The 26464-nt window shown below is 43.5% G+C and overlaps 1 protein-coding gene across 2 annotated transcripts in view; it reads left to right on the top strand.

Moving 5' to 3' along the window:
* Positions 1-458: 458 nt before the first annotated feature.
* The window catches only part of Chn1 (chimerin 1), a 153582-nt gene continuing 127576 nt past the window's right edge, over positions 459-26464 (top strand). Inside the window, exon 1 of one of the 2 annotated variants that reach the window (XM_052725346.1) lies at positions 459-679. In XM_052725346.1, coding sequence (XP_052581306.1) covers positions 661-679 — 19 coding nt within the window. In that variant the 5' untranslated portion in view covers positions 459-660. Of the gene's footprint in view, positions 680-11613; positions 11693-26464 lie in introns of those variants that run through there. The other variant, XM_052725345.1, reaches the window with a different exon arrangement.

Here is a 26464-nt window from a genome sequence, read left to right as displayed (position 1 = left end):
AACCCTGAGGGCGCCGGCAGGAGCCCCTATCCTCAGACGAACCCGGTCCTCAGGCGACCCCGCTTGCCCGCGAGCCCGAGCATCTTCCTCCCGGCTCTCATCCCATTCAAGAAAAAGCCTGGGATTTCAGGAACCGCCACCACCACCATCATCACTACCTCGGGGCCGCCGCCGCCGCCGCCGCCGCCTCCCTGGTGGGGGGGCGTAGCCTCACTCGGCGCGGCGCGGCCGGGGCGCGCCCCCGCGGGCCGCGCGCTCGCGCTCCCGCGCGCGCCCCCCGTTGCCATGGTAACGCCCGCCCGGCCGCCCGAGGGGCCCGAGGGAGAGCGGCGCGCTCCAGCAAGATGGCGTCCGCGAGGTCGCGGGGTGCGCCGTGAGCGCCCGCCGCCGTCGCTCCGCCCGGCCCGCCGCGCCTCGGGTCCGCCCGCCCGCCCGCCCGCCCGCGCGCGCCCCGCGGGCCCATGGCGGCGACAGGTGCGGGCGCGCGGCGGGTTGCCGGGCTGCCGCGGGCCGGGCGCGCCCCTCGCTAGCGCGCGCGTAACTTTTCCTCGCCGCGGCCCCCCGCGGCCTCCGCGCCACGCCCCCCGGGCCGCCGCCCCGCCGAGGTGCCGTCTGCCGGCCGCCGCGGGAGCGAGGAGCGCCGGGAGGCGCGGCCCCACCATGGCCCTGACCCTGTTCGGTGAGTGCGGTCCCCCGGCTCCCCGCCGCGGGTGGGCCGCGCCCCGGAGCCGCGTGCGGGGCCGGGGGAGCGGGGGCGCGGGGCGGGCCGGCCGCCGAGTCGGGGCTCCCGGAGCGCGGCCCCGCGCGCCCGCTCCCATTGTCTCCTCTCAGGCAGGGCCGATGGGCGTGAGCTCCCGGGCCAGTCCTGGGGTCGTGGTCAAGGCATGGTGCCTCTCAGACGTGCCAACTTGAGAGGGAAGTTGGCTAGTTGTTTGCAAACCAATTTTTCCCAAGTCGGTAAATAAAGATCCTGGGAAGTTTATTTATTTTGGACAAGATGTGAGAGCATCCCCAGCCTCTCTAGAATTGCCCCCCCGTCCATGTGTTGATTCCTGCTGGATTGTTGGGCATTTTGGGGGGCGGGAGGGACTTGGGACATTGCATGGGAATAATGTGTGAACTTAATTTGGTATTGGTTAAGATTGAAAGTGTGTGTTCTGACGAAAGAGGACAGAGGAAAGTTGGTTACTGGAAGGTAACTGATCAGAATCGTAATTTTGAGTATTGGATGGGAAATGTTATTTTGTGGATGTAGTTACTATAACACTATTGTTTCAGTGGCTAAGACGGTTTGCAATGACAGTGGGTTGGGAAAAAGCACTGAAAAGATACATTGTTTCCTTTTACAAAAACAGCCTTTGGTACATCATTTCAATAGAATTCAGTTTGTCAAAACTCAGATGTGCAAATAATTCAGTTTTTCAAAGTAGTAAGGTACAATGATGTATTACCGATAGCCACAAGAACATTTCTGCTAAGTTATTCAGCATATGCAGTTTCCAGTTAAGTTTTAATTATGTCATCTGATCAGGCACGTTATGTTGCCACATACCATAAATGCTTTTTTGTTGTAAATACCTCCAAGTGAATCCAGCTGCTGGAATCAGTTACTTTTGTTCCTTCTTCACTGCAAAATATAATCTCACTGTTGTTTTGCCCTACCTTGTATTTAATCGGCATTATTTAGCAGAAATGGGGACTTTTTTTGTACAAAGGCTCCAGATGATACAAGGCTTACTCTTAGTTGATATTTTTTTAGAAGCAATGGTGGTGGCAATGGTGGTAGCTAGTTAGCAACTGTTGCAGCTGAGACATAGCAGTAAGATTTCCAGAGGAAGATCTTTTTAAAACTGTATCTGATTAATCTCTCCTCGTTTCTAGTGAGATAGTGTGCGGTTTTTAAGGATTTCAAAAGCAAGTTGCCCTCATCTAGTATTTTTTAGACTATTGACAGTTCTGATAAATAAAGCAGTTAAACTAGGAAAGCAATACTCTTTTTAAAGGATTCCTAACTTGGAAGACTTTACCTAGGTGGAAATATGGAAAAGAAGGGTGTGTGGTTCTACCTGTATGAGAAATTGCTCCTACCCCTCAGCACGAATGACTTGGTTTCTATATTCTAATAAGTGCTGGTGGAAAATAGAATTCAGTTTACAAAAATTCACTTTGCTACAATGTCATTGTTAAGTGTATTGTAAAGCATACTTCTGAACAGAAAGAAGTAGGGGTGGGAGAGAGGGGAAGAGTGAGAAGGGGGAGAGGGGGAGGGGGAGAGCAAGAGGGAGGGAGGGAGGGAGAGAAGAGAGAGAGAGAGAGAGAGAGAGACTGACTCTGTAGCCTAGGTGCCAGGATTATAGGAATAAGCTACCACACCCACTTTTTCTTTCTTTTTTTGGTAGTGATGGGCAGCAGCTGTTTTTAAGTGTGTCAGTTGCAGACCACACTCCTGTATCCTGTGTCTTCTGTAGGTCTGTTAAATGTAGATGCTTTTGTCAAAGTCCGGGGGGAAGGGGATTTTTAAAGGGACACTCATATGATTCTCTTAGGCACAAACACAAGTTTGAGAGCTATTGAATTACAGGAAAATTCCAGGAGGTTGGATCAACTTTGCCCAGTTCACAAAACCTTTTTGCATATGTGAAGAGAAGTACCTGAAAGTTAGAAGAGAAGGATTTTATTTTAGATTTTACTGCCGTTTACTTGGGTTTAGAAGCCCTTCTTGTCTTTATATTCAGTCTTTTCGGAGTTGGAAGAGGACATGCTCACGGCTTCCATCATGCTACACCCTAGCCTATTTTTTTTTCTTTATTCTGCTTTTGTTTTGTTCTTGAGACAGGGCCTTGAACTCAGCGATCCTCCTGCCGTAGTCTCCAGAAGACTGAGACTGCAGGTCCATTTACTCTCGACTACACACTGACAGGATTGGTAGGAAAGTTCTGTGAGATGGTGAAAGGATGTGGGGATAAGAAGGGAGGTTAGATGAATGTGCTGTCAGTCATCAGGGGAGAGTACAACAGTTGGCACTGTGGCTTCCCGGAGTAACCCCTGCTGACTGTCTGCCTTGAGTATCTTGGTTTTGTTGGTTTACACCAACAATAGAATATGGTCGGTTCCTCAGCTTGTGTTTTAAATTTTCATTCATACTTTTCTTAGCTGTAATATTTTTATTGGTAATTACTAGAAGTTAATTTAGATAATTTTAGAAGCTCTTATTTAGTGTTTCAGTGTGTATATGTGCACCTGTTTGCAAGTGTGCAGTATCTGTGTGTGTGTGCATGTGTATGTTCATGTGTATGTGTTCATGTGGAGGTCAGAGGTCAACCTCAGGTTTCATTCCTTGGGCACCATCCTCTGTGATTATGTGTTTGTCCCACTGTGCATTTAAACTTCAGTGTAGTCCGTCAGGTTCCCTTTACCATATGTTCAAGCAGGGTCTCTCACTGGCTAGAACTTTGCCAACCTTGCCAGTAGCTCTAGGGATCCACTGGTTTCCATCTGTCACTATGGATTTTCAGGATCTGAATTCAGGATGAGCATCCTGTGAGGCAAGATCTTTACCTGCTAAGTTATCTCTCAGCCCTACTGTGTGTGTGTGTGTGTGTGTGTGTGTGTGTGTGTGTGTGTGTGTGTTATGTGTTTGGTGTGCAATCTCATATTCATGCATGGGGCATATCTTCCTTTATTGCTTCCAAGTTATATTTTGAGGCAGAGTGTTGTTTTTAATCTAAGTCTCAATTTTGGGATTTTACCAATGAAGACTCAGGAGGCAGATGCTGAGGTGAAAGCCTGCTAGCTCAGAGAAGCAAAGGAGCAACCATCTGACCTTCCTTCTTAGCTGGCATCTCATAAAGAGCTTCCCTTCCGCCCTCCCAAACCAAAAAGGACCTCCAGACTCAAAGTCCCTCCTCACTACTTCCTGTGTGTTTCTCTGTCCATTTTGTGGACTCCCTCTAACTCTCTATGGCTACTTCCTGTCAACTAGTTGCTGGCGCTGCCTTTTGACCCAAGGTTGATTTTATTTAATTAACACAATCTCGGGGTTCACAGTGCGATCAAATGTCTGAAACAGCAGCGTCTCTCACTGAACCGTTGTTTCAGTTAGAGTGGTTGGCTGGCAAACTCTCAAGATCCTCCTTTCCCCCTAGTGCGGGGTGTGTGTGTGTGTGTGTGTGTGTGTGTGTGTGTGTGTGTGTGTGTGTGTGTGTGTGTTACAGATGTGTCTGCTACACCCACTTTTACCTGGGTGCTGGGGATCCAAACTCAGATACTTATGCTTACCCAATGAGGACGTGGCCACTTTCCCCAGCTCCCTCTTAGTTTTGGAGACAGTCTCCCTGCCACCTGGGTTTTGCTGTATAGGCTAGACTGCCTAGCCGGAAAGCGTGGTGATCCTCCTACCTGTGTCTCTAGTGCTGAGAATGTAGGAACTGGCTTCCAGTCTTGACCTAAGGGTTTTACTTTCTCTTTTTTTTTTTTTTTTTGGTTTTTCGAGACAGGGTTTCTCTGTGTAGCTTTGCGCCTTTTCCTGGAACTCACTTGGTAGTCCAGGCTGGCCTCGAACTCACAGAGATCCGCCTGGCTCTGCCTTACTTTCTCTTTTTAATACTCGAATATGCATTGAAAATGTTCATCTTTGAAAATTCAGAGATTTGAAACTGTTTTTCTCTGCCTTTCAAATAAATCCATGTCTCACTATCAACCCTGCTACAGTTCATTTTTGTTTTAAAATTACATTTACTTATGGGAGAGGAAAGGGAAAGGTGCATGCCAGGGTGCCTGTGTAGAAGTCAGAGGACATCTTTTGGTAGTCAGTTCTCTTCTTTCAACCTGTGAGTCCTGGGATTGAGTTGTCAAAAGGCTTGGCAACAAGGGCATTTATCTGCTGAACAGCTGTCTTACCGGTGCAAAGTTAGGTTTTTGTTGTTGTTGTTTGAGACAGGGTCCCTCTGTGTAGCCCTGGCTGTCCTGGATCTCATAGAGATCCGCCTGCCTCTGCCTCCCAAGTGCTAGGACTAAAGGCATGCACCACCACCAAAGTTAGTTTTTGTTTTGTTTTGTATTTGGGATTGAACCCAAGACCTCATGCATGGTAGGCAAATGTTCTTCTAACAGAGTCACATCTCCAGCTTGATACAGTTTTAAAATCTTTGCCCTCAAAAATAGCCAAACATATTTCAGATAGACTCATCTCACTGACTTTGCTCATTTGGTCTGCACACCTCTGTTGCAGTGTTCAGGATGTGTGATGCCTTCTGTGGTACTGCTTGTCTCTTCCAGGACTCTAGTGCATCCTTGCAGTTCATGCACCATGGCTCTGTAGTCAGTCATATGCACCTTGGCCATTTTGCTGGAATCAACAGATAGGGGAGTGCTTGTTCCCTAGTAATTACTAGGGTAGTAGGAAAGTCTGAGATCATCTAATTTAGGCCTTTTGCTGCTGTGTCTGACAGGATGTTGGGACAGGCCACACCTGTAGAGCTCTAGTTGGCAGAAGTGGGTGAAGTTCCACCCTACCAGGTCATCCTTTGGCAGGAATTTCATCATTTATTGCTTAAGGGGCTGTGGTTTGTACCAAGCCAGTGATGAGACAGGGAGTTCAGGACAGTCCCTGCCTGCCTGAACCTTGGACAATGCTTGTCTCTGTCCTGGTAGTTGGTGCCAGTGCCACCTCACCCCCACTATCGTGAGGTTGCCATCATTATAATCATAGGTCTCTTAGAGCACTTTTACCATTTGTGATGGTTTGAAGGAGAATGCCCCCCAAAGGCTCATGTATTTGAATACCTGATCCCTAGTTGGTGGAACTGTTTGAGAAGGATTAGACAGTGTGGTCTTGTTAGAGGTATAGTATGACTGGGGGTGGGATTTGAGATTTCAGAAGTCTTGTGGCATTCCCAGTGTGCTAGTGTGCTCTCTCTGTTTTGTGGTTATGAGTTAAGCTCTCAGCTGTTCCTGCCACCATGCCTTTGCTCTGTCATCAGGAACTGTGGTAGTTTGAATGTGATTGGTCCCCAGAATCTCATAGGGAGTGGCACTCTGAGATAGGACTTTGTTGGAGTGGGTGTGGCCTTGTTGGAGGAAGTGTGTCACTGTGGGGGCAGGCTTTGAGGTTTCCTACGCCCAGGATACCACCCAGTTTGTCAGTTGACTTCTGTTGCCTGCAAGATGTAGTTCTTCAGCTCTAGCACCACGTCTGCCTGCACACCACTGTGCTGTCTGTCGTGATGATCATGGACTGGACCTCTGAAACTGTAAGCCGCCACCTCAATTACAGGTTTTCTTTATAAGAGTTACTGTGGTCATGGTGTCTCTTCATAGTGATAAAAACCCTAAGACACGGATCCTAACCCTCTGAAACTTCTAAATTAAATGATTTCTTTCTTTTTTTTTTTCTTTCTTTCTTTTTTTTTTGTTTTGTTTTTTGTTTTTTGAGACAGGATTTCTATGTGTAGCCCTGGTTGTCTTGGAACTCACTATGTAGACCAGGTTGGCCTCAAACTCAGAGATCTCCCTGCCTCTGCCTCCAAAGTGTTAGGGTTAAAGGTGTGTGTCACTACTACCTGGCAAATGGCTTTCTTTTATAAATTGCCTTGGTCATCATGGGGTCTTATCACAGCAATAGAAAAGTCACCAAGACAGAATTTGGTAGCAGGGAATAGGCTATTGCTGTGGCATGCCTGACCCTGCTCATTTTGGAGGAATGTGGAAGACTTTAGGACTTTTGGGGGAAGTGATTGAACACTGTAAATGGGTCTTAATGGGCTGGGAAGACAATAGTGCTAACAGCAGTATGGACTACGCAAGCCCGGCTCAGGATGTTTCAGAGGAGAACGATATTAGCAACTGGGCTAGAGAATATTCTTGTGATAGTCTGCCCCTGTCCTAAGAGACTGACTGAGGCTAAATTAAAAAGTATTGGATTAATTTCCGTGGTGGAGGAGATTTCAAGACAGCCTACTATGGACTCCGTCACATGGTTATTAGTAATCACTATTATGCAGGTTTACAATGGAAAAGAGCAAGTTGGGCAAAAAGGAATGCAAAATGTAGTTCGAGGAGAAAATGGCACCATGAAATTTACAGAGTCCAAAGCTGTGCTAGAAGAGATGAGAAGAGTGAAGAAAAGCCTGATCTGAAATGGAATAAAGGGAGGGCTGACTTCAGGGCAAGACCCCTTGTAGCTAAGCTTCTAACTTGTAAAAAGGAAAGGCTTGCTCCTAGAAGTTGCCAACAGAGAAGCTTCTGCAGCTGTGAGTCAGGAGAGCTGCTGAGGCCATGTGTGTGGCAGGGGAGTCCCTGCTTGGAGGCTCAGAGAGGTCATTTCTTGAAGCTATGAAAGAAGCTTGGATTGTGTTGGAGATCCCAAGATGTTGAAGATGCTAGGGCCCTGGGATGCCTGCTGAGGAGAGCTGCTAACAGGGTGTGAAGCCAGCCCCAGAGAGAGAAGTGTGGTTTAGTCCGCAAAGCTAGAGGGGCAGGGCCATCTAAGACTCAAGACATCAGACATGGAATTACAGGATTCGGAGTTTCCCTGGCTAGTTTTTGTCTTACTTTGGCTCAGTATTTTCTCCCTATGCCCTGATTCCTCCCTTTTGGGATGGTAATCTATATTCTGTGCCATTGTGTTTTGGAACTATGTAATTTGCTTTTTGATTTTACAGGGGGCTACGGTTAAGAGATTGGCTTGAGTCTCCAAAGAGACTTTGGACTTTTAAGAAGTGTTGAGGCTGTAAGTGACTGTGAGGACTTTTGAAGTTGTATTGACTGTATTTTGCATTATGATGTTTGTGCAGGCCTCTGGGGGCCCGGCTATGGAATGTGGTGCTTTTAGCGAGAATGGCTCACATAGGCTCAGATATTTGCATGTTTGGCTCATTGATGGAACTGTTTTGGGAAGAATTAGGAGGTTTGGCCTTGTTGGAGGAGGTGTATCACTGGGCCCCTAAAATGAACACTTTCTCTTATAAGTTGCCTTGGTCATGGTGCTTTGTCGTAGTAGCTAAGTACTAAGACGCCATCTTTCCTCAGCCCTTTGGCCACAGAAACCTTTCATTGTCTTAGTCTATGTAGGATTTGTCACGGTCGTGACTCACCTGCTTATAGGCATCTCTGTAGAAGTCCTTCCGAGCAGTTAAATGGGAATGGGGTGTGTGTGTGTGTGTGTGTGTGTGCGTGTGCGTGTGTGTGTGTGTGTGTGTGTGTGTGTGTGTGTGTGTGATGTGTTTAGCAAATTTTGGTTGTCCTGAAGTCAAAATTTATCTTCAAAAAGGCAAGTCCACTGAGTGCTTTCAGCATCTGTGTGATCAAAAGCCTGGACTACCAAATGAGTCCCAGGAAAGGCGCAAAGCTACACAGAGAAACCCTGTCTCGAAAAACCAAAAAAAAAAGCTAATTGCAAAGGAAACTCCCACTTTACTCTCTGCTGACATTTTTCACATGTACATGTTTGTGTGTGTGTGTATGTGTGTGTGTGTGTATGAGTATTCTGTCTGCATATATGTGTGTGCATGCCTGGTGCCTGAGGGTGTCAGAAGAGGACATCTGATCCCTTTGAACTGAAGTTACAGATGGTTGTGAGCTGCCATGTGGGTGCTGGGAACTGAATCTCTACAAGAACATTAAGTGTACTTAACTGCTGGGCCATCTCCAGCCCCTCTACTGACATTTTTGTCTTTCCTTATTCTAAAGGGTATGAGAAGGAAGCCTGATGATCTGAGCCCATTGCCTTTCTCAGTGTTGTAGATTTTCATCTGTCATCAAAACCACTGCCCTAATTTTAAGTATTTCTCCTCACTCTGTTTTTTAACTGATGTCAACTACTTAATATTTCAGTTTTAAAATTTGTCTTTACCTGGTATTGTGTAAAAGAGTGAAAAGAATCCGTTGTTATCACTGATGTTTACATCTGTGTGCAACATGTAAAGGACTATTGATGACACACATCTGCCCCTTCAGGGTACTTTCTGTAAATCACTTAATCCTTGGAGGTAGAAGTTGGAAGCATACATGGTTACAAAAAGTTAATGTTTGTTGTTAAGAAAAGACTTTTAACTTTTCACATCCATATTTGTCAACATTTTCTGTTTTAACATCATTTTGCCCACGTAGACTCTTTTTTTCTTCTGCAGTTCTCTGCATGGAAACTTAGTGGCACCAGGGGCACACTTCAGACTGTGCATCTCTTTATAGACTGTGGGTATTTTACTCTTGCAGAAAAGGAGGAAGTGGCTAGGAGTGGTGGTGCACTCTTTAGTCCCAGAACATGAGAGTCTGAGGCAGGAGGATTACCAGGAGCTTGAGGCTAGCCTGGATTACTTGGTGAAACCCTGTCTCAAAGTGGGGTGAGGTGCAAATTATTTGTCTTTTGATTTTGATCTCCAAAAGCTACCTCTGTATTTTAGACTGATTTAAAGCAGGTGTAAGACAATTTTGGTAGAAAAATACTCTTTGAGCATGCTTCCTAGGTTGTAGTAATAGTTCCAAAGAGATGGCTTAAGCAAAATAGGTTGCTCTTTTTTAACCAGGTTGCTATAATGTGGGGATTGCACTTTGCTAGTATTTTGAGACATCTGAACCAAACAGGACCTTCCTGGGGCTGAGCTGGTGTAACTTTTCTCAGTTTCTCTAAGTGGTTTTCCTTGATGTGGCTAAAGGATGCTTCCTTACTCACATGAAGTGTCAACACTCTTCGGAACTTTATTTCCAAAGTATGTAAATGAGACAAAATCAGTAAACTTTCTGTGTAAAACTGTAACTTATTCCTACTTAGAAAATGGCTTCTGTAAGCTGTGATTCCTTCTTTTCTTCATTCTAAGTACTGAGATTACAGTCTCGAGCCACCACATCCAGATCTTTGATTTTTATTGGTTGATGTAAATCTTTTTCTTTTTTCTGTCTTTCTTTCTTTCTTTCTTTCTTTTTTTTTTTTTTTGTTTGTTTCAAGACATGGTTTCTCTGTGTAGCCCTGACTGTCCTGTCCTGGATGCTTCTGTAGATCAGTTTGGCCTCAAACTCACAGAGAGTTACTTGCCTCTGCCTCCTGAGTGCTGGGATTGTAGGTGTGGGCCACCACCACCTGGCTGGTGTAAATCTTACATTCTTTATTTATGTGTGCTTTCCAGTTTCCTGTGCACACCGTGGCACACATGTGGAGGTCAGAGAACAACTGGTGAGGATCAGGTCTCCCCTTCTACTACGTGGTTTTGGGGATCAGACTCTGGTCCTCAGTCTTGTAGGAAATGACCTTACCTGCTGAGCTATCTCACTGGCCTAATTGTTGCTCTCAAATGAAAGATAGGAAGAAAGTAATAGGACAAAGTGGCCATATTTAACCTGGAAAAACCATGTTAAGTAACTCATGTCAGAGAGAGTTATAATTCATATTCCTCCTTGGACTTTTTGTTATAAAAACAAGTTCTTCCCGACAACACTGAGAACCCACGGTGGTGACACGTAGAAAGGATGAGTGTACAGGATGTGAAGTAGATTTCAGCTAACTTCTAATTAGTGAAAGACCATCTGAGTTTCAAACATAAGCTGAAATGGAAGGGAAAGTCACACCCCTCCCCCATCAGACGGAGTCTTGTGTAGCTCAGGTCCACCTCAAACTGTGTCGTCAACTCCAGGCGCCTGGCCTCCATTTCTCAAGGGGTGGGATTACAGGAATGAGTGTTCTCCCACTGTAAAACACACTGTAGTAGCACTAGGAGAATGGCTTTGTATCCAAGAACCTCTACGAAAATTTCGTATTTGTAGATAGCTTTTTCCTTTCCCCAGAGAACAAAAATGCCCCTGTGTGTTTTGAGTGGTCGTTTTAAATGGAGAAAAGTGTGCACTTGTTGAGAGATAGGCTGTGATTTGTGGAGAAGGGACAGTGAGTCAGGGCAAGTGCGTGGTGTGGCCCACAGCTGCCTCATTGTCCCTCACCCAGATGATCTGCAGGTTGTCCCTTCCTCTTTCCTGACTTCACCTTTCACGTTTAGATTGTGTTATTGATGTGAAGCAAGACAACAAAGATGTCGTCCAAGAACGATTGTTACTAGAGTAGATCTTCTGACCACAAACTAAAGGGGTCTGCTCGGCTCGCTCGGCAGCTACCCTCCTTGGTGTCCCAGTTTACATTAGCACTTTCCCTCAGCCTGTACTGCATGTGCCTTCTGTTTGCTCCTGTGATGGGGATCTTGTCCCAGGCTCCATCCGGCTGTGAAATGACTTTGGTAGAGGTGACTTCGGATTGCAGTGACTTAGATGGGATAGACAGCAGGTGGTGCTGTCAGTGTCTAGCCAAGGGTTGTGCTTGGCTTAGTATTTCCCCTGCAGGTCTGTATGACAAAGCAAAACCAAAAACACAACCTTAGGGCATGATAGTAGAGCTGAGGCGTGATGTTTGCATGACTACCATGGTAATTCTGCAGAGAGCCTGAAATTTAATCTACAGTCTGAGGATCTTGAAGGGACAAGACAGGATACAGGGCAAGTATTTGATAAAGGAATCGCACTGTAAGAGAAAAGAAAGCAGTTTTATTTAGAGGGTGAGGTATTACTAAAACAGGTTTATGGAGGGTGGTGTAAGAAACAAAACTTTACTGAAAAAAAACACAGAGCACATGAGGTTTGAGGAGGGGATAGATGGTACCGCCGACAGAAGGAAGCCAACACATAATTTTGCTTTTGAGTAGCTCTGGGGCTGCAGGTGTGTTTTTCTGCTTTTTGATTTGTTTACTATCTATTTGATGAATATTTATTGGGTGTTCAATATGAGCCAGGCAGGTATTAGTGTCCGCCTTTAAAGAATCCATAATTACAGAAGGGAAAGCAGAGACAAAATGCATATAGTGTGCCAAGTGTCGGGCTGTGGGGAAGAGTAAAGCAGAGGGAGAGGATCAGGTGTTCTGTCTCCGTGTCGGAGAAGGCTGCAGCAGCTCTGACAGCCAGGCAGCCAGGGATGTTTCTAAATGACCTGACGTCATTAGAGAATAATGTCTACTTCGTTAAACTAGTGTTCATTTTCATTTCAGCAGCACAAAGGAATTGCATGTAAACTAACTTGTTTGGTTGTGCTTTACCTCTGCGGTAGGGACATACATAATCAAACGGAATTGGAGTTCCTTATCAAAATGGCTGGCTCAGTTTTTCAGGGCTCAGAAAGTGAAAGCAGTACAGTGTTTTGTCATAGTAAATGTTTGGGCTACATGCCTGTTAGTTTTCAAAGGACTTTTGCTATACGTGTTTAAACATTTTTATTTCCTGTGGATTAAAGGATTTTATTTCTGTTATTTATTAGTATCTCTTGTTTGTCCAGGAAGATTTGAGGTGACTCAGAAGATATGGTGCAGGAAGACAGAAAACAGTTTGTGGGGAAATTCATCTTTCTACACTTTGAATCATTAGTTTCTTTCTCTTCCCTGAATTGTTTCCCTCTTATTATGATAATGCCCTGTTTTTGATGTAATAAAGGCTTCCCTCAAATAATCAGTATTCCCCAATTACAGTTTTGGGGGTACAAAGAAACTAAATGTAGTTAAAGAGTGAGGAGGGTAGACAGTGAGAATTATGAGGACATGAAGAGGATGGGATCCCCTCAGCCTGGGTTTGGTCGAAGTCTCTTGCTTTCTGAGGATCAAGAATTTAACACAGTTAACAGCATTTGCTAAGGCTGCTGGTATAAAGACACTTCCTAGCTGGGCACCGTAATCCCAGGACTCGGGAGGCAGAGGCAGGCCCATAGCTGAGTTCGAGGCCAGCCTCTGGTCTTCAGAGTGAGTTCCAGGACAGCCAGGGCTACACAGAGAATCCCTGTCTTGAAAAACCAAAACTGAAAAAAAAGGACACTATTCCTTTTATATAGAAATATTTTTGAGTGAGAATATTGACATTCTTAAAGACCTCCTTTCCCATCTGTTGACCGCATTTTTCTAGGACTTACACCAGAAACCCCATTGACACATGGGAATCTTCTTGTGCAATCTCTGTGGCCCATGGTTTATCAGCTTGTAATCCCATCCAAGGGAACACTGGAGTCACCCTATATCTCATTTATCATGAGAGAGAGAGAGAGAGAGAGAGAGAGAGAGAGAGAGCGCAAAAGGAAAAAAGTCCTGATAACCCTTTGGGATGTAACTTGAGAGCCACCAAAATTGACTCTTCTGAGATGTCCATATTCATGCTCTTGGGTGTGCTCTTTTTTTTTTCCCCCTGAGTGACTCTTATTCTGCTAACCTTCATGCTTAAATCTGTGTTAAAAAAAATCTCATTTTAATAAACCTCATCTCTGCTTGTGCTGTTTAGTTCTGCAATTCTTTTCTGTGGTGAACTCCAGGATCTGGCTTTACCTGAGCAGAGGTTCCTGAGGGATAAGGGGCTCCTCAGGCTGTGGTACAGTTTTGCACTGCTCCTGAGAAGAGCAGCCTGCTCACCCCACTGTGGCTTTCTGCATGCCTGCTCACCCTTTCCTCATCTCCCATCTTTCCTGCACAGTGCACTGGGCAGTGTTTCCTTCCCAGCTAAGGTGGGGTGTTTATGAGTGTGTTTCACTCCTAGTGGAGAGGGGGGCTAAAGAAAGAATTCTGGGAAATTCCTAAGAAAGATACCCAGAGGACCGTGCTAAGTGTCAGTACTGCTACAGTAGTGGAGAAAGAGGTTTTATATCCTGCATTATAACAGCACATAACCAAGAAACAGGTGTGTGGTGGGAACAGGAGGGTGGTAGCGGGAAGAGGAGACATCACGGATCGGGGAGAAGTCCTTGCTAACCTCACCTACCAGGATAGAAGCACCCACACTTACTTACTGGGCCAAGGTCACCTGCTATGGCTGCAAGGAATTAAATCAGGCAGGTTGGAGGGGCCACAGCACAACTGAGGCTGTGACAGTTTTATTGAGAGCAATCAGACTTTTATACCTTTATCAGAAACAGAATATATTGTCGATTGCCAGGATCAATACAGTTGTAGTTGCCAGAATACAGTGATTTTTGTAAACTTTACAGGGGACACAAGGTTAATTTCTGAGACCAATTGTTCTGTCAGGTTTCCACGTTTTCCTTGACTTCCAAGGAAACCTGCAGAGAAACACAAAGTGGCCTGAACACTTCACTACTTGAGGGAGGGCATTCGTCTCTCAGGAACTGAAAGGCACATTGCGCCCCAGGAGCCATGCACTCTAACCTGAAGGCTATGATGCTTGTCTCTCAAGGCAGCTAGGCCAAGCCAGCTCCATGGTTCCCTGTGGTTGAGGGTTCTTGTTGAGAGTTGCCAGGTGACTAGATATCAAGTGAGAATTTAAGTAGATAACAAGAGTGATTAGATACCACAGGTGGAGGGAATTAACCAGCAGCAATGGTAGGCTTGCTTCTTGCCAAGTCTGGACTATGCTGGTCTGGCAAGAATGATGGCTAAGGAGAAGGTCCGTCTAAGGACCTAGAGCAGTGGTTCTCAACCTTCCTAATGCTTCGACCCTTTAATACAGTTCCTCATGCTGTGGTAACTGTGGTATTCCTGTGTCCCAGCCTGCCGGCCATCAGGACAAATCTCTCCCATTCGTGTCCCCCAGGTAAACACACAGAGACTTATATTACTTATAAACTGTATGGCCGTGGCACACTTCTTGCTCTCTGTTCTTATATCTTAAATTAACCCATTTCTATAAATCTATACCTTGCCACGTGGCTTGTGGCTTATTGCTATCTTACATCATGCTTCTCCTCGTGGCGGCTGGCAGCATCTCCCTGCCTCAGCCTTCCACCTCCCAGAATTCTCCTCTCTCCTTGTCCTGCCTACACTATCCTTCCTGCCTGGCTACTGGCCAGTCAGCGTTTTATTAATCAATCATAGCAACATATATTCACAGCACACAGGACATCCCACAGCACTTCCCCTTTTCTGTTTTTTCAAAAAGGAAGATTTTATCTTTAACATAGTAAAATTACATATAACAAAACAATTATCAAGCAAGAATTACAGTTACAATATCTAGTCTATTTATAATATATAGTCTATTTATATTTGACAGAATTAAAGAAGATATCCTATCTATCCTATATTTGTGAGTCTAAGGTTTCATATCCAACTTATCTATCATAACAAAGGAAATTATAACTATCTAGTCTTCAACTACATCAAAGACCTCAGAAGGATATAATATTACCTGAGAAATGGGAAAAGGATGCAAGCAACTTTTGGAGTCTTACGAGAGTAGACAGAGACAGCTGGCAGCCTGGACAGTCATCCAAAGTTCTTTTGTAAAGTTGGGGCATCTGTCTGCAGCCCACAGGTCTAGAGTCTCTCAGTCCCTTTTCTCTGTGTCCTGTAGAATGTCTGGCAGTTTCCTCTTCGAAGCAGGAACCTGAAGGACCATTTGCCAAGCTAAGTTCAGTGGTCACCTTCCTATGGGTCCTGCATGTCCAGTCCATCAAGCAATCCAGGCAAGAACATTTTCTTGCCCAAATGGCTGTTTTTGCCAAGAAGAAGACAAACTCTATATAGAGTGTCTTCAGTGCCCATCCTCCTCTCTGAAGTAAATCTGTGCTGCCAGGAGCAGACATGTCTCACTGTCCAGAAAGTCTAAATTTTTAAAACATTTTAAATGCCATATTCTGTCGGTCTTTGAAGTGTTTGAAGATTACCTACCTAATTGAATTATATCTATGTATACCTAGAAAACTTAACATGACTATAAGTGTGACTATCAGAGAAGACTAATTATTAATCTGTATTTCTTAATTATCCATTACAATTTCAAATGAGCAGGCTGGAGAGATGGCTCAGTGGTTAAGAGCACTGACTGCTCTTCCAAAGAAAGGTCCTGAGTTGAATTCCCAGCAACCACATGGTGTCTCACAACCACCTGTAATGAGATCTGGTGCCCTCTTCTGGCCTGCAATGAATACTGTATACATAATAAATAAATCTTTAAAAAAAAAAAGCACCAGGCGGTGGTGGCACACACCTTTAATCCCAGCACTCGGGAGGCAGAGGCAGGTGGATTTCCTTGAGTTCGAGGCCAGCCTGGTCTACAGAGTGAGTTCCAGGACAGACTCCAAAGCTACAGAGAAGCCCTGTCTTGAAAAACAAAACAAAACAAACAACAACAACATCAAATGAGCTGTACAAACATAATACCTTAAACAAGAGTAGAAATATAATACAGTATAACAAAATTAAGTTTAAACTTGTATCAGTAAACTAAAATCTATAGCAATGTAAAACATTTTAAATAAATTGTTCTTTAAAAGTAGGTTCATTAATCTACCCTTTCATCTTATCATATCTAAACTATCCCCTTTTTTTTCTTTAGAAAGAGATTGCATTTATAATCAACCTGCTTTAAATAAAAATATTGGTTTTTCTCTGTCCCACATCAGAAGATGCTTTGGGGGGCCCCCGAGTGGGACTGGAGAAAACTCCAGCTACAGGTGACCCCCAACCATAAAACTATTTTCATTTCTACTTCATAACTGTAATTTTTCTGTTATGAATCATAATGTAAATATCTGTGTTTTCCACTGGTCTTAGGTGAACCCTGTGAGAGGGCCGATGGACCCTTAAGGTTGAGAACCACTGGCCTAGAGGAAGCTGGCTAAAGTTTGGTCAAGGAGAGCATCTTCCACAAGCTCTCCTTATTCTGCTGCTGTTCAGCTGGAAGTGCTTTGTCAGTGGCCAGTACCTGGTGGTCTCTTCTCAGTTCTCCTGTGGCTCTCTCTGCATTATTTGATCTTTTCAGCGGCTCTTTTGCTGTGATCTGCTGCTTCTCTTTCTTCCCCGGGCTGGTCTCCCTGCTGCAGTGTACATGGTGTTCTTTAAGAGGTGCCCCACCCATCTGTCTTGGAAGTCCGCGGCCTTCAGCAGGAGCAGTGTAGATGAGTCCCAGCTCTCTAGCGTTGTCTTCCTGGACACTCCAAGTCTGTCCGGACTTCCTGTAAACATTCAGGTAGTGTGTTCCACCCCCAGAGCTTAGTGTTCGCTCTTCTGTGCTTCCCTACCTTGGATGCCCAGCCATTTGCTAACTCCTGCAGCGGGTCTTTGCAAGGCTTTCACATCTGTGTGCACTTGCTTTTGTGCTCTCTCTTCTCTCCCTCCCTCCTTCCCTCACTCCCTCTCTCTGTGTGCTCATGTGAGTGTGTGTACGTGTGTTTGTGTGTACATGTGGAAGCCAGAGGTCAGCCTTAGATGTCTTCCTCAATAACTTTTCACTGTATATTTTGAGACAGCCTCGCACTGAATTTGAAGATTGTTGATTCAGCTAGACTGACTTGCCAGTGAGCTCTAGCGATTAGCCTCTTCCTCATCCCACACCACCACTTGGGTTACAGATGAATACCACAGTGCCACCTTCTCTGTGATTTATGGGCATCCAAACTCAGGTCCTCCTGCATGGATGGTAGCATTTAAACGGAGCCATCTCCCTATCCTCACTGTTACTTCTCTGTTCTCATCTATGGCACCCCGCATTCCTTTCAGCTCAGACAACCCTCTTTTTGCTTGTGAGCCTATGTCCTTTAGTAGTACTCTGGGGTTTTTTGTTTGTTTGTTTTGGATTTGTCAAGACAGGATTTCTCTGTGTAGCCCTGGCTGTCCTGGAACTCCATCTGTAGACTGTGCTGGACTCTAACTCACAGAGATCCACCTGCCTCTGCCTCCCGAGTGCTGGGATTAGAGGCGTGTGCCACCACTGTCCCACAAGTAGTAAGTGTTTCATAGTAGTTCCGTATCTTGCCATTGCCCTACCTTTTCTCTCACAGATCCCTGGGTAAGCTTCCTTCTGTCGTCCATACTGTGTTCAAACTGGGCACAGTGCTTCACACAGTATAGTGCTCAAGAAGTGCTTGTCCAGTGATCCAAGTAACTTGTAAAACATAAGAATGGGAATGCTTTTTCCTTTTTTTAAGCTTAGTACACTTTATTTCCTTTTTAATGTATATATGTATATGTGTACACATGCCATGGTGCCCATGTGGAGGTCAGAGACTAGGAATTGTCAAATAGGAATTGTTTATGTTCTTCCACCATGTAGTTTCTGGGGATTGAAACTACAGGTCTTAAGTCTTGGTGGCCTAAACCAATGCACTTCTGTAGTTTGTGTTCAGGGTTAAAAATTCATGTTTTTGTCACTTTGTAATTTTAACTGAGTTAGCTACAGACCATAGCTCAGAATGCTTCTTACATATTTTCGTTGTTGACCCGTTATCTTATTTTCAGTAAAGGGAAGATACATGTATATTCTTGCAATTGTGTGGCCTGTGAAAGGCAAATGTATCTCCTACTATGAAATTGGTTTCTTTTGTCAACACAGTTGTTCAAGTTGATGGTGAAACAATGATTGGATTTACACTGTTTTACAGCATCTAACAACCTCTTCAGTTGAAAGCAGAGAACAGCATCTGCACACAGTGTTGCTGTGTGTCTAATGTTGTGTTGGAAACGAAGCCTCCTCGGGAGGGGCTTTGCTCTCCAGAGAGAAGAAACGTAGGGGAGAGAAATGCAGGAAGCTTCAGGTGTCATAGTTCTCAGTTCTTTCAGAGCTTTGCAGGCTGTTCTCAAGGAGCAGTGAAGGGAAGCCCCTTCTCTAAGCCTCCCTTTCAGACCTGGTGGGTAACCTGTAGATGGAATTCTGAACGGTCTTATTAAATAAGAAACACAGAGCCAAATGCAGAGTTAAAAGCCCAAGAGGTCAGACCAGTAGCTAAGAGCTGAGACTTAAAACCACCTTCTTACCCTTCGCTGCCGCTGCCGTCCTTCCCCTCAGAAAGAGACCTACTTCCTGTGTGTCTGTCTTTTTATTGACTTTCTGTTCTGCTTTCTCATTGGTTGTAAACCCAACCACATGACCTCCTCATCACTGCTTGTCTATACAGACCTCCAGGTCTCTATGGTTGGTATTGAGATTAAAGGCATGTATCTCCAAGCTGGCTATGTCCTTGAACACACAGACTCTGCCTGCCATGTGATTGGATTAAGGGCGTGTGCTACTACTGCCAGACTTCTGCTATGGCTAGCTATTAGCTCTGACCCCCAGTCACTTTTATTTATTAACATACAAATAAAACCACATTTCAGCACAAATAAAATATCACCATAGTAACCAGATTCAGAGAGCATTCACAGACATCCTCTACCTAGACACTGGGCTGTAGTGATTTTGTTTTTCTTTCTTTCTATTTTTACTTTGGTAGAGTCTCATTGAGTAACCCATGTTAAGCCTTAAATTCTATGTAGTCCAGGCTTGACCAGAATTTATAACCCTCCTGCTTTTGCTTCCTGAGTGCTGTGTTTACAACTGTACCACTGTGCCCAGCTCCCCGAGTGCTTTCAATATTGCTCAGGAGAAAAGAATAAACAGTAGGACACAAAGCTCACACAATTGTTTTTCAAAATGGGCTAGAATATATTAAGCTGTGGTCACTAAAAAAAGTAAATCCAGTAGCCAGGCATGGTGGTGCACATCTGTAATCGCAGCACTTGGGACATAGAAGCAGTGAAGTGTGGAGGTCAAGGTCTTGCTCAGTTGCATAGTGAGATGGAGGCCAGCACACACCACAGAAGACAATGTTAAAAAGCAAGGGAGGTACTCAGTGGCTTACAGGACATTTCATGTTTTGCTTATAACATTCATTTAATAGTGAAACTTGGTGAAGTTGCCTTTGCTACTTCTCTACGTTGTTGTGGTGATGTTTTGGCTTTGGTTGTTTGGTGGCATTTGTTAACTCCTTAAGGTTCCAGAGATGCTCATGGTGTGTGTGCAGCCTATATGGCTAAAGAAGAGAACCTTTAATCCCAGTACTTTGGAGGCAGAGGCAGGTAGATCTCTGAGTTCGAGGCCAGCCTGGTCTACAAAGTGAGTTCCAGGACAGCCAGGGCTATACAGAAGAACCCTGTCTCAAAACAAACAAACAAACAAACAAACAAACAAACAAACAAACAGCCCCAAACAACAGCAACAAAGGAGAACTTTTAAAAGACAAAATTTATACTTTTTCTTCATTTCTTCATTGTGGTGTTTAAAAGTTAATCCTAGACTTTAAACTCCTTGACAAAAACCAGATCCTCTGGTCTTGTCATCTTATTCTTTCAGTTGAATTTCAGTTGAAATCATAACGATAAGTTATCTCAGAGTTTTCTAGGCTGACGGAAGCCATGCTCTAGAGCACCTGCCCAGCCTCTCCTGTTGCTTTCCTAGGTCTGTCCAGACAGGGCAGCTCTGAGCCCTTGCTCTCTCTGTTTCCCTGTCTCCACCCTTCCCTCCCTCCCCTCCACATAGGCACACACAAGTGTTCCAGCTTCCGGAGGGCTTGGTGGGGAAGAAGGCAGTGACTACTCAATCTACTCAATTCCCAGCCCTTGTTTCTTTGAGCTGTGACTACACACACCCTCTTAATGCTGGGTGATTTCACTCTTCAATCAAGACAAGAGCATTTGCAATTTCCCTACAATTTTTGAAATAATTTTTAATTAAAAATGATAAGATTTCAGTAGATAACAGTTGCATTTTCTAATCTTATAATAAGCTGTTTTCTGCTATCAGATGAGGAAGGAAAATTAATGCATTTTAAGTATGTTAATATTAGATGATTTAAGAAAGAGATGTCCTAAAATGGTTTTCTCATAGGCAAGTTTGGTTAGACAGGTTGACCACTGAGCTCCAGGATCCTGCCTCTACGACTTTGGGGTTGCAGACATGTGCCACTATACCTTGCTTTTTATGTGGGTGCTAGCTATCTGAACTTAGGTACTTTACCAGTAGCCATTTCCCAATCCCTGCTGTGTATTTCCATTGACATCTTTTACATGACAGGAAACAGTTACTATATCGGGTAGTGCCAGGAATCAAACCTAGGGCCTGGACTTGTTAGGCAAGATCCATGTTTTTTAAAATCCAGACAGGTTGTGGTAATATTGCTGAACCACAAGGTCTCCAAATTAAGAGGCCACACTGTTTAGCGCGTGGGCATCATTCACTGTTGTGAGAAAGTGGAGCTGTTTGTGTGTGTGTGTGTGTGTGTGTGTGTGTGTGTGTGTGTGTGTGTGTGTATGCTACATAATAGCTCTTTTATGGAGCTAGGATCAAACTCAGGCCTCACCTTACCTTACCACTGAGCTGGGACCCCAGCCTACATCTTCTGCTTATCAGACTCATGAGCAAAGGTTATGGACTTATCATCCATCCCACTGTGTTTTAGATTCATGATAACTTCTTTTGGTTTGGTTTTTGCGAAAAGCTCCTCTCCCCCATTTTTATGAGACACAGTGTTTTATAACTTTGTTTGCTATATCATAAAATTGGGAGAATTAGTCTAACTTCTCCACCAGCTGGTTGCTTTTTAAAGTCCATTTGATAGACAGGGGTCTCAAACTTCATTATCCAGCCTAACTCCTAAAGGGTAAGGATTAGATATTGTGGTGGGACTATAACTATTCCAAGTTCTTTAGAAGGATCTTACTCCAGTCCATCAATGTGCTGGGTATTGTAGTGCATGGCTGTAATCTCAGCAACTGAGAGGCTGAGGCAGGCAGAATACAGGAGTTTGAGGCCAGCCTACACTGTATGTGTTCCAGGACAGCCTGGACTGAACTGTCTCAACTCCCTCCTCCCACAAATGTGGCTTATTATAGTTATTATAGTTATCGACATAAGGTCCTGACAAAGTTAACCTTGATTTAAGTTACAGTAACATTTTGATTATTTAGAACCTTGTAAACATTTGTAATGACTAGCTCTGGAACTCTGAAACAAAAGAGAACAATTTCTAGGCAGTCCACAAGATGGCACTTGCTACCCTGCTTCCTCTTCCCCTTCAGCTTAAGGAGATTCAGTAAAATGTAAGAAGTTTGAGTCTTAAATTTAGTACTTGGAAAAATGTTCATTTCTAGAGAGGAGCCAGTTCCTCTGTGGAAGATGTTAAGGTTATGTTGAAAGCACAGTGGGATCGCTAGACTAGAAAGGGGCTGCCTCTCTTCATTGTATTTGCCCTGTAAACACCTTAAAAAGAAAAGAGAGGTTTATTTTTTGTACCTATTTAACATATAGAGTATATTATGAAATGGAAGCCATTTGCAAACCTAACACACATCGCATGCATATTATCAGTGGAATATGTAATATTTTGGAGCCACTCAAAATTTAATATATCAATAATAGCCTTTACAATAATGGTGTCTCCACAGGCACCACACTCCCAGCTTCATTTCCTTATGAAAAGGCATTGTCCTCCTATTTCATGGTAGTATCTCCAGTTACCCAAATCCAATGAGGAGCCAGAGCACAAGTCTGTCGATACCAACCTTTTGGAGCACAGAGTAAACAGAACTAGCCAGAGTGGATCTCGATGGACAGATGTAAATGGCCATTGGTAATCTATATGTTTCATATAAGTCATTTTATTCTCTCCTCCATACTGTTTTCATTTTAACTTTTCTTTGTGAAATGGGGAACACAGCACTCTAGCTACTGTATGTTATAAAGAAATTGTAATTTAATGATACTTCTAATGGAATCCTGTATTATGGTTGGTACCGCTAATAAATATGTTTCGTTGTAAGAAAACCTGGGAAATGAAGATAGAAAATGTAGGTTTATATGACAATTTATAGTTTATAAAACAATTGCCACTAGCAATTGTCTCCAGGTAATTGTGTTATTTTTATATTTAAAGACACAAGAAAGCTTGTTTGAAATATGCTATGGAATATTTCTAGTTCTAATAATTAGGAATTCCTAATTCTAATTATGATTGAGATTTGCTGAGTGGAACAACAATGCAGTCGAGGAATCATAATATGATCATAACATGAATTACTTGAGGCTCCTTTTTACCCCTGTGTATGTAATGTAAATACGGTTTTTCCTGTTTACTATTTACATTAACATTATGCTGTGTGAAAGGAATGATGCTGAGCTGATGGTGACATTGGTAGAGAAATGTATACTGTGTGCTGATCTGTAAAATCCTGTCAGCAGTTTCATTGGAAGGAACACTATGTTCCTAGTGGCCGAGGGAGGAAAGTACATTCAGTATACTTTAGTGCTGGAGCATGGCTTCTTGGGGACATTCTGAGTTTTCTCTGCCTCTTCATGGGGTCAAGCAGCAAAAGCAAAGCCATAGAATGAGAGCAGTACAAGGAACTTTCTTTGTTGCCAACTGAATCAGATTTACAAATATCTAAATTTAAGCCCCTAAGCAAATACTTTGGCGGATTTTGAAAGTGCTCCTTTTCCACCATTCTTGGGAAGGTTTGTGAAGAAAGAACCTGTTATCCATGAAGAAAGAATCGTAAAGCTTGCTTTCTCAGAGCAGTTGTTGCATGTCCTTGCTAAGCTGCCCACTGACTGCTCTGTGGGCAGGCTGCACACAGAAAGCATTCCTTTGTTAGCCTGCCCTTTCCAGTGTCAAGGGCTCAGTGTTCTGTTTCAGGTTAGTTACAACACCATATCATTTAGCACAAGATCTCCTTTTAAAAGCGTGTGAAACATCCTTTTTTAAAGTTTAATTTTCATTGACTTCATGTATACATTGCATTTCATCATTTGATTTCTGAATTAGTAACTAGAGAAATTCTGGTCAGAGGAATGCAGTATGGGAACAGATAAGGGGCCGTTTGCCAGCGTCTGGGGCTTGTTTACCCACTGGCATAGTTGAGTTCTAAGATGGTAATGTTTTATTTATAAAGTGACTTAGTTCCTTTTTTCATTGATAAAATAAAAACCATGCTTTCAATTGTATCCATTTCCAGTTGGTTTTTTTTGGGGGGGGGTGAGGAGGGGTGGACAACCAATGATAACAAACTTTTTACACTGTAAACATCCTAGTCTTTATTTTATTTTCTGTGTTTAGGTTTGTAGTCTGCAGTTGACATCAGGTGGATATTACATAGCTTAAATGAAGTTCTCTTCTTTGTGCATCATTTTGCCACATCTTGTGAAATGCAAATGTGTGCAGTTTGTCAAGGAAAGACTTATCTTTTTACGTGGATAGCTGCTTCCCTAACTGGGCTTTGAAGCATGTGCCACAGTGTTCTGGTTTATACTCAGATGCATTTTGTTCATTTCTTCTAAGTCCTCATTATTGTCATCTGAAAACTCTTGTATGGGAGGGGTCTCCTTGATTTGCTGTGGCCTCTGGCAAACCCTGTCTGTGGTCTTGACACCCTCTTTACGCTTGGTCCAGTGTAACTAACTGTAAGGAATCATGTTTGCTAATTTCTCAATGTTAAACCAATGAAGTGCAAACATACATACAGAAAAAACAGATAATAGATAATGTTCTTAAATAAAATACACATAAAATGAGAGAGTAGGTAAAGGACACAAAATGTAAGCTCTGGATTTTTTCTAAGCAAGCACACCTTAGTTCATCTCCCTGGAAAGCTCCTCGGTCCTCATTTGATTTGATGGTTAGTTGTGAACTATCAGAGAATCATTTATTTTGTCATATTACAGGAATTTAAAATCTCATTAATAGTACATATTTATCTCTTACAGAATATAAAAGCAATGGAAATATTTTTCCATTGCTATTATTTCTCTGTGCCTAGTGTTGGTTTGAATCACATAATACTTTTCACTTTCCAGTGACAATGACCCTTTGTTTTCCAGGCTCTAGGACCCCACATTTTGGAGGGCACCCTAACAGTGCTAGTGCAGTAAAGCATGCATATAGTATTTTAGACTAAATGCTTGTGCATAGCTGTTTGACATCAAACACTCAGTCTTCTTTTAGAATAGCCACATTGTTTACTAGGAAGTTTTAACTTGAATTTCAAATTAAACAAAAGAATCTATTTAGATTTTTTAGACTAGGATAATGTTTGCCTGTCCATTTTGGAAACCCTACTGGACCACATTTCAAACATGAAGTATATTTGGCATTGGTCCAGTATCTGGGTCCTGTGGTAGAAATGTGAAAACAATGGTGGCTTAAATAAAGATATCTTGGAAAGTTCTTCCAAGTGTAATGTCTTCTAATTATTCTGTTGACATGTGTCTTCTTCTTATTAGTTGGTAGGAATTCACTAACTTCTAATTGTGTTCATATGAGAGGTCTCTTACACTGCTTATAAATCACCCCTTGCTTTATATGGCTTTAACTAGTATCTGGATCTGCACTGTGTTTCGTGCTTGATTTGAATGTGTGTATTTGTGTATGTGATGTGTGCATATATTATACACACATATATTATGTCATGTGCACTTTTGTCAGGCTCTTTGCTGTTTGTTGTATAGGAAATGCTTTAGGAGCTGTTTGCTGCAGAATGCCAGCAAGGAGCTTTCCTCTGTTTTTCTGTAGACTCTGGCATCACTAGTGTTCTAAAGACTTTATTTGGAAATCTTTCTAATGACATCTATGTGTATTTTCCTGAAAATTTCTTTAATATTGGATATCTCAGGGGGAATAGTAATAATAATGACAAATATTCATTTGCCCTTGACTTGCCCAAAGTAAAATTCTGATTAGTAAGTTCTAGTTAGCATAGGCAGGTTTTCATAACCCTAGATCCCACATTGTTGATCTTTCCTGCATTGCCAAAGCTAGCAGCTCAAAGTGAGGCAGGTTCTTATAGTCTGCCTTTCAGAAAGTCATCTCAGCCTGCCAGAAAATGTAGAACCCCTCTTCCACCTAAGCCCCACATGGGAAGCTGTCAGGTACCCTTTACCTTAAAAAAAAAATCCTTAAACATTTTATAAAGACAGTGTCTAGCCTAGGCTGGCTTTGAACTTGCTGTGTAGCTGAGAATGACCTTGAACTTCTGTTCCTCCTGCCTCCACCTCCCTGAGTACCGGGATTGAAGGCATAAGCTACTGTGATTCAGGTGATGGAGCCCAGGACCTGGTGTGTGCTGCCTAAGCCCACTACCAGCTAAGCTACATTCCCAGTCCTACCCTCCATCTTTGCCATTTTTTTCTTTGTGTTTCACTTGTATCATGCAAGAGAACCATGGTGGTCTGTGGAATCTACAGCTCTTGATAACTGCTTCGTATCCGTGTTTGCTGTTTATGATCTAGCAAAATGTTGAGTCACTGCTGTTCTGCACACCATATGGTGAAGCATGGGCTGTGGTTAGAAGAGGCAGGAAGTTGGATGGCAGCCCACTTGACTGTGGAAAATACCAGGGAACATGTTATTGTATTGAGCATTCTGTTTCTCACCTTCACAGTTAGTTCAGGAACTTCAGATAGAAGAGCTGGGTCTGATGAACGTAGAGATTCAAGGCAAAAATAGTGTTAGGGTCATCTGGACATGAATGAAGCCGTGAAACTCCTGTTTCTTTGTGTAGTCACTGACATAAAGTGAGAGAATACTCAGAGAGAAGGTATTATTGTCGTTTGTCACCCATTGTATGTTAGAAGCTTTCCTAATCTCATCTAAAGTTCTTCAGAGAAGCTTGTCCCTTCTGTTCATATGCATAACTGAGTCAGTTTTCCACCTCTGTTTCTCTCAGGATGACATGGTCCGCCTCTCACTTAGTAACACATT

Source organism: Peromyscus californicus, unplaced genomic scaffold (genome assembly GCF_007827085.1).
Source record: "Peromyscus californicus insignis strain IS unplaced genomic scaffold, ASM782708v3 Scaffold_7__1_contigs__length_154581171, whole genome shotgun sequence".
Classification (NCBI taxonomy): Eukaryota; Metazoa; Chordata; class Mammalia; order Rodentia; family Cricetidae; genus Peromyscus; species Peromyscus californicus.
The sequence above is the reverse complement of the archived record's forward strand: the minus strand, read 5'-3'. Positions and strand labels throughout refer to the sequence as shown.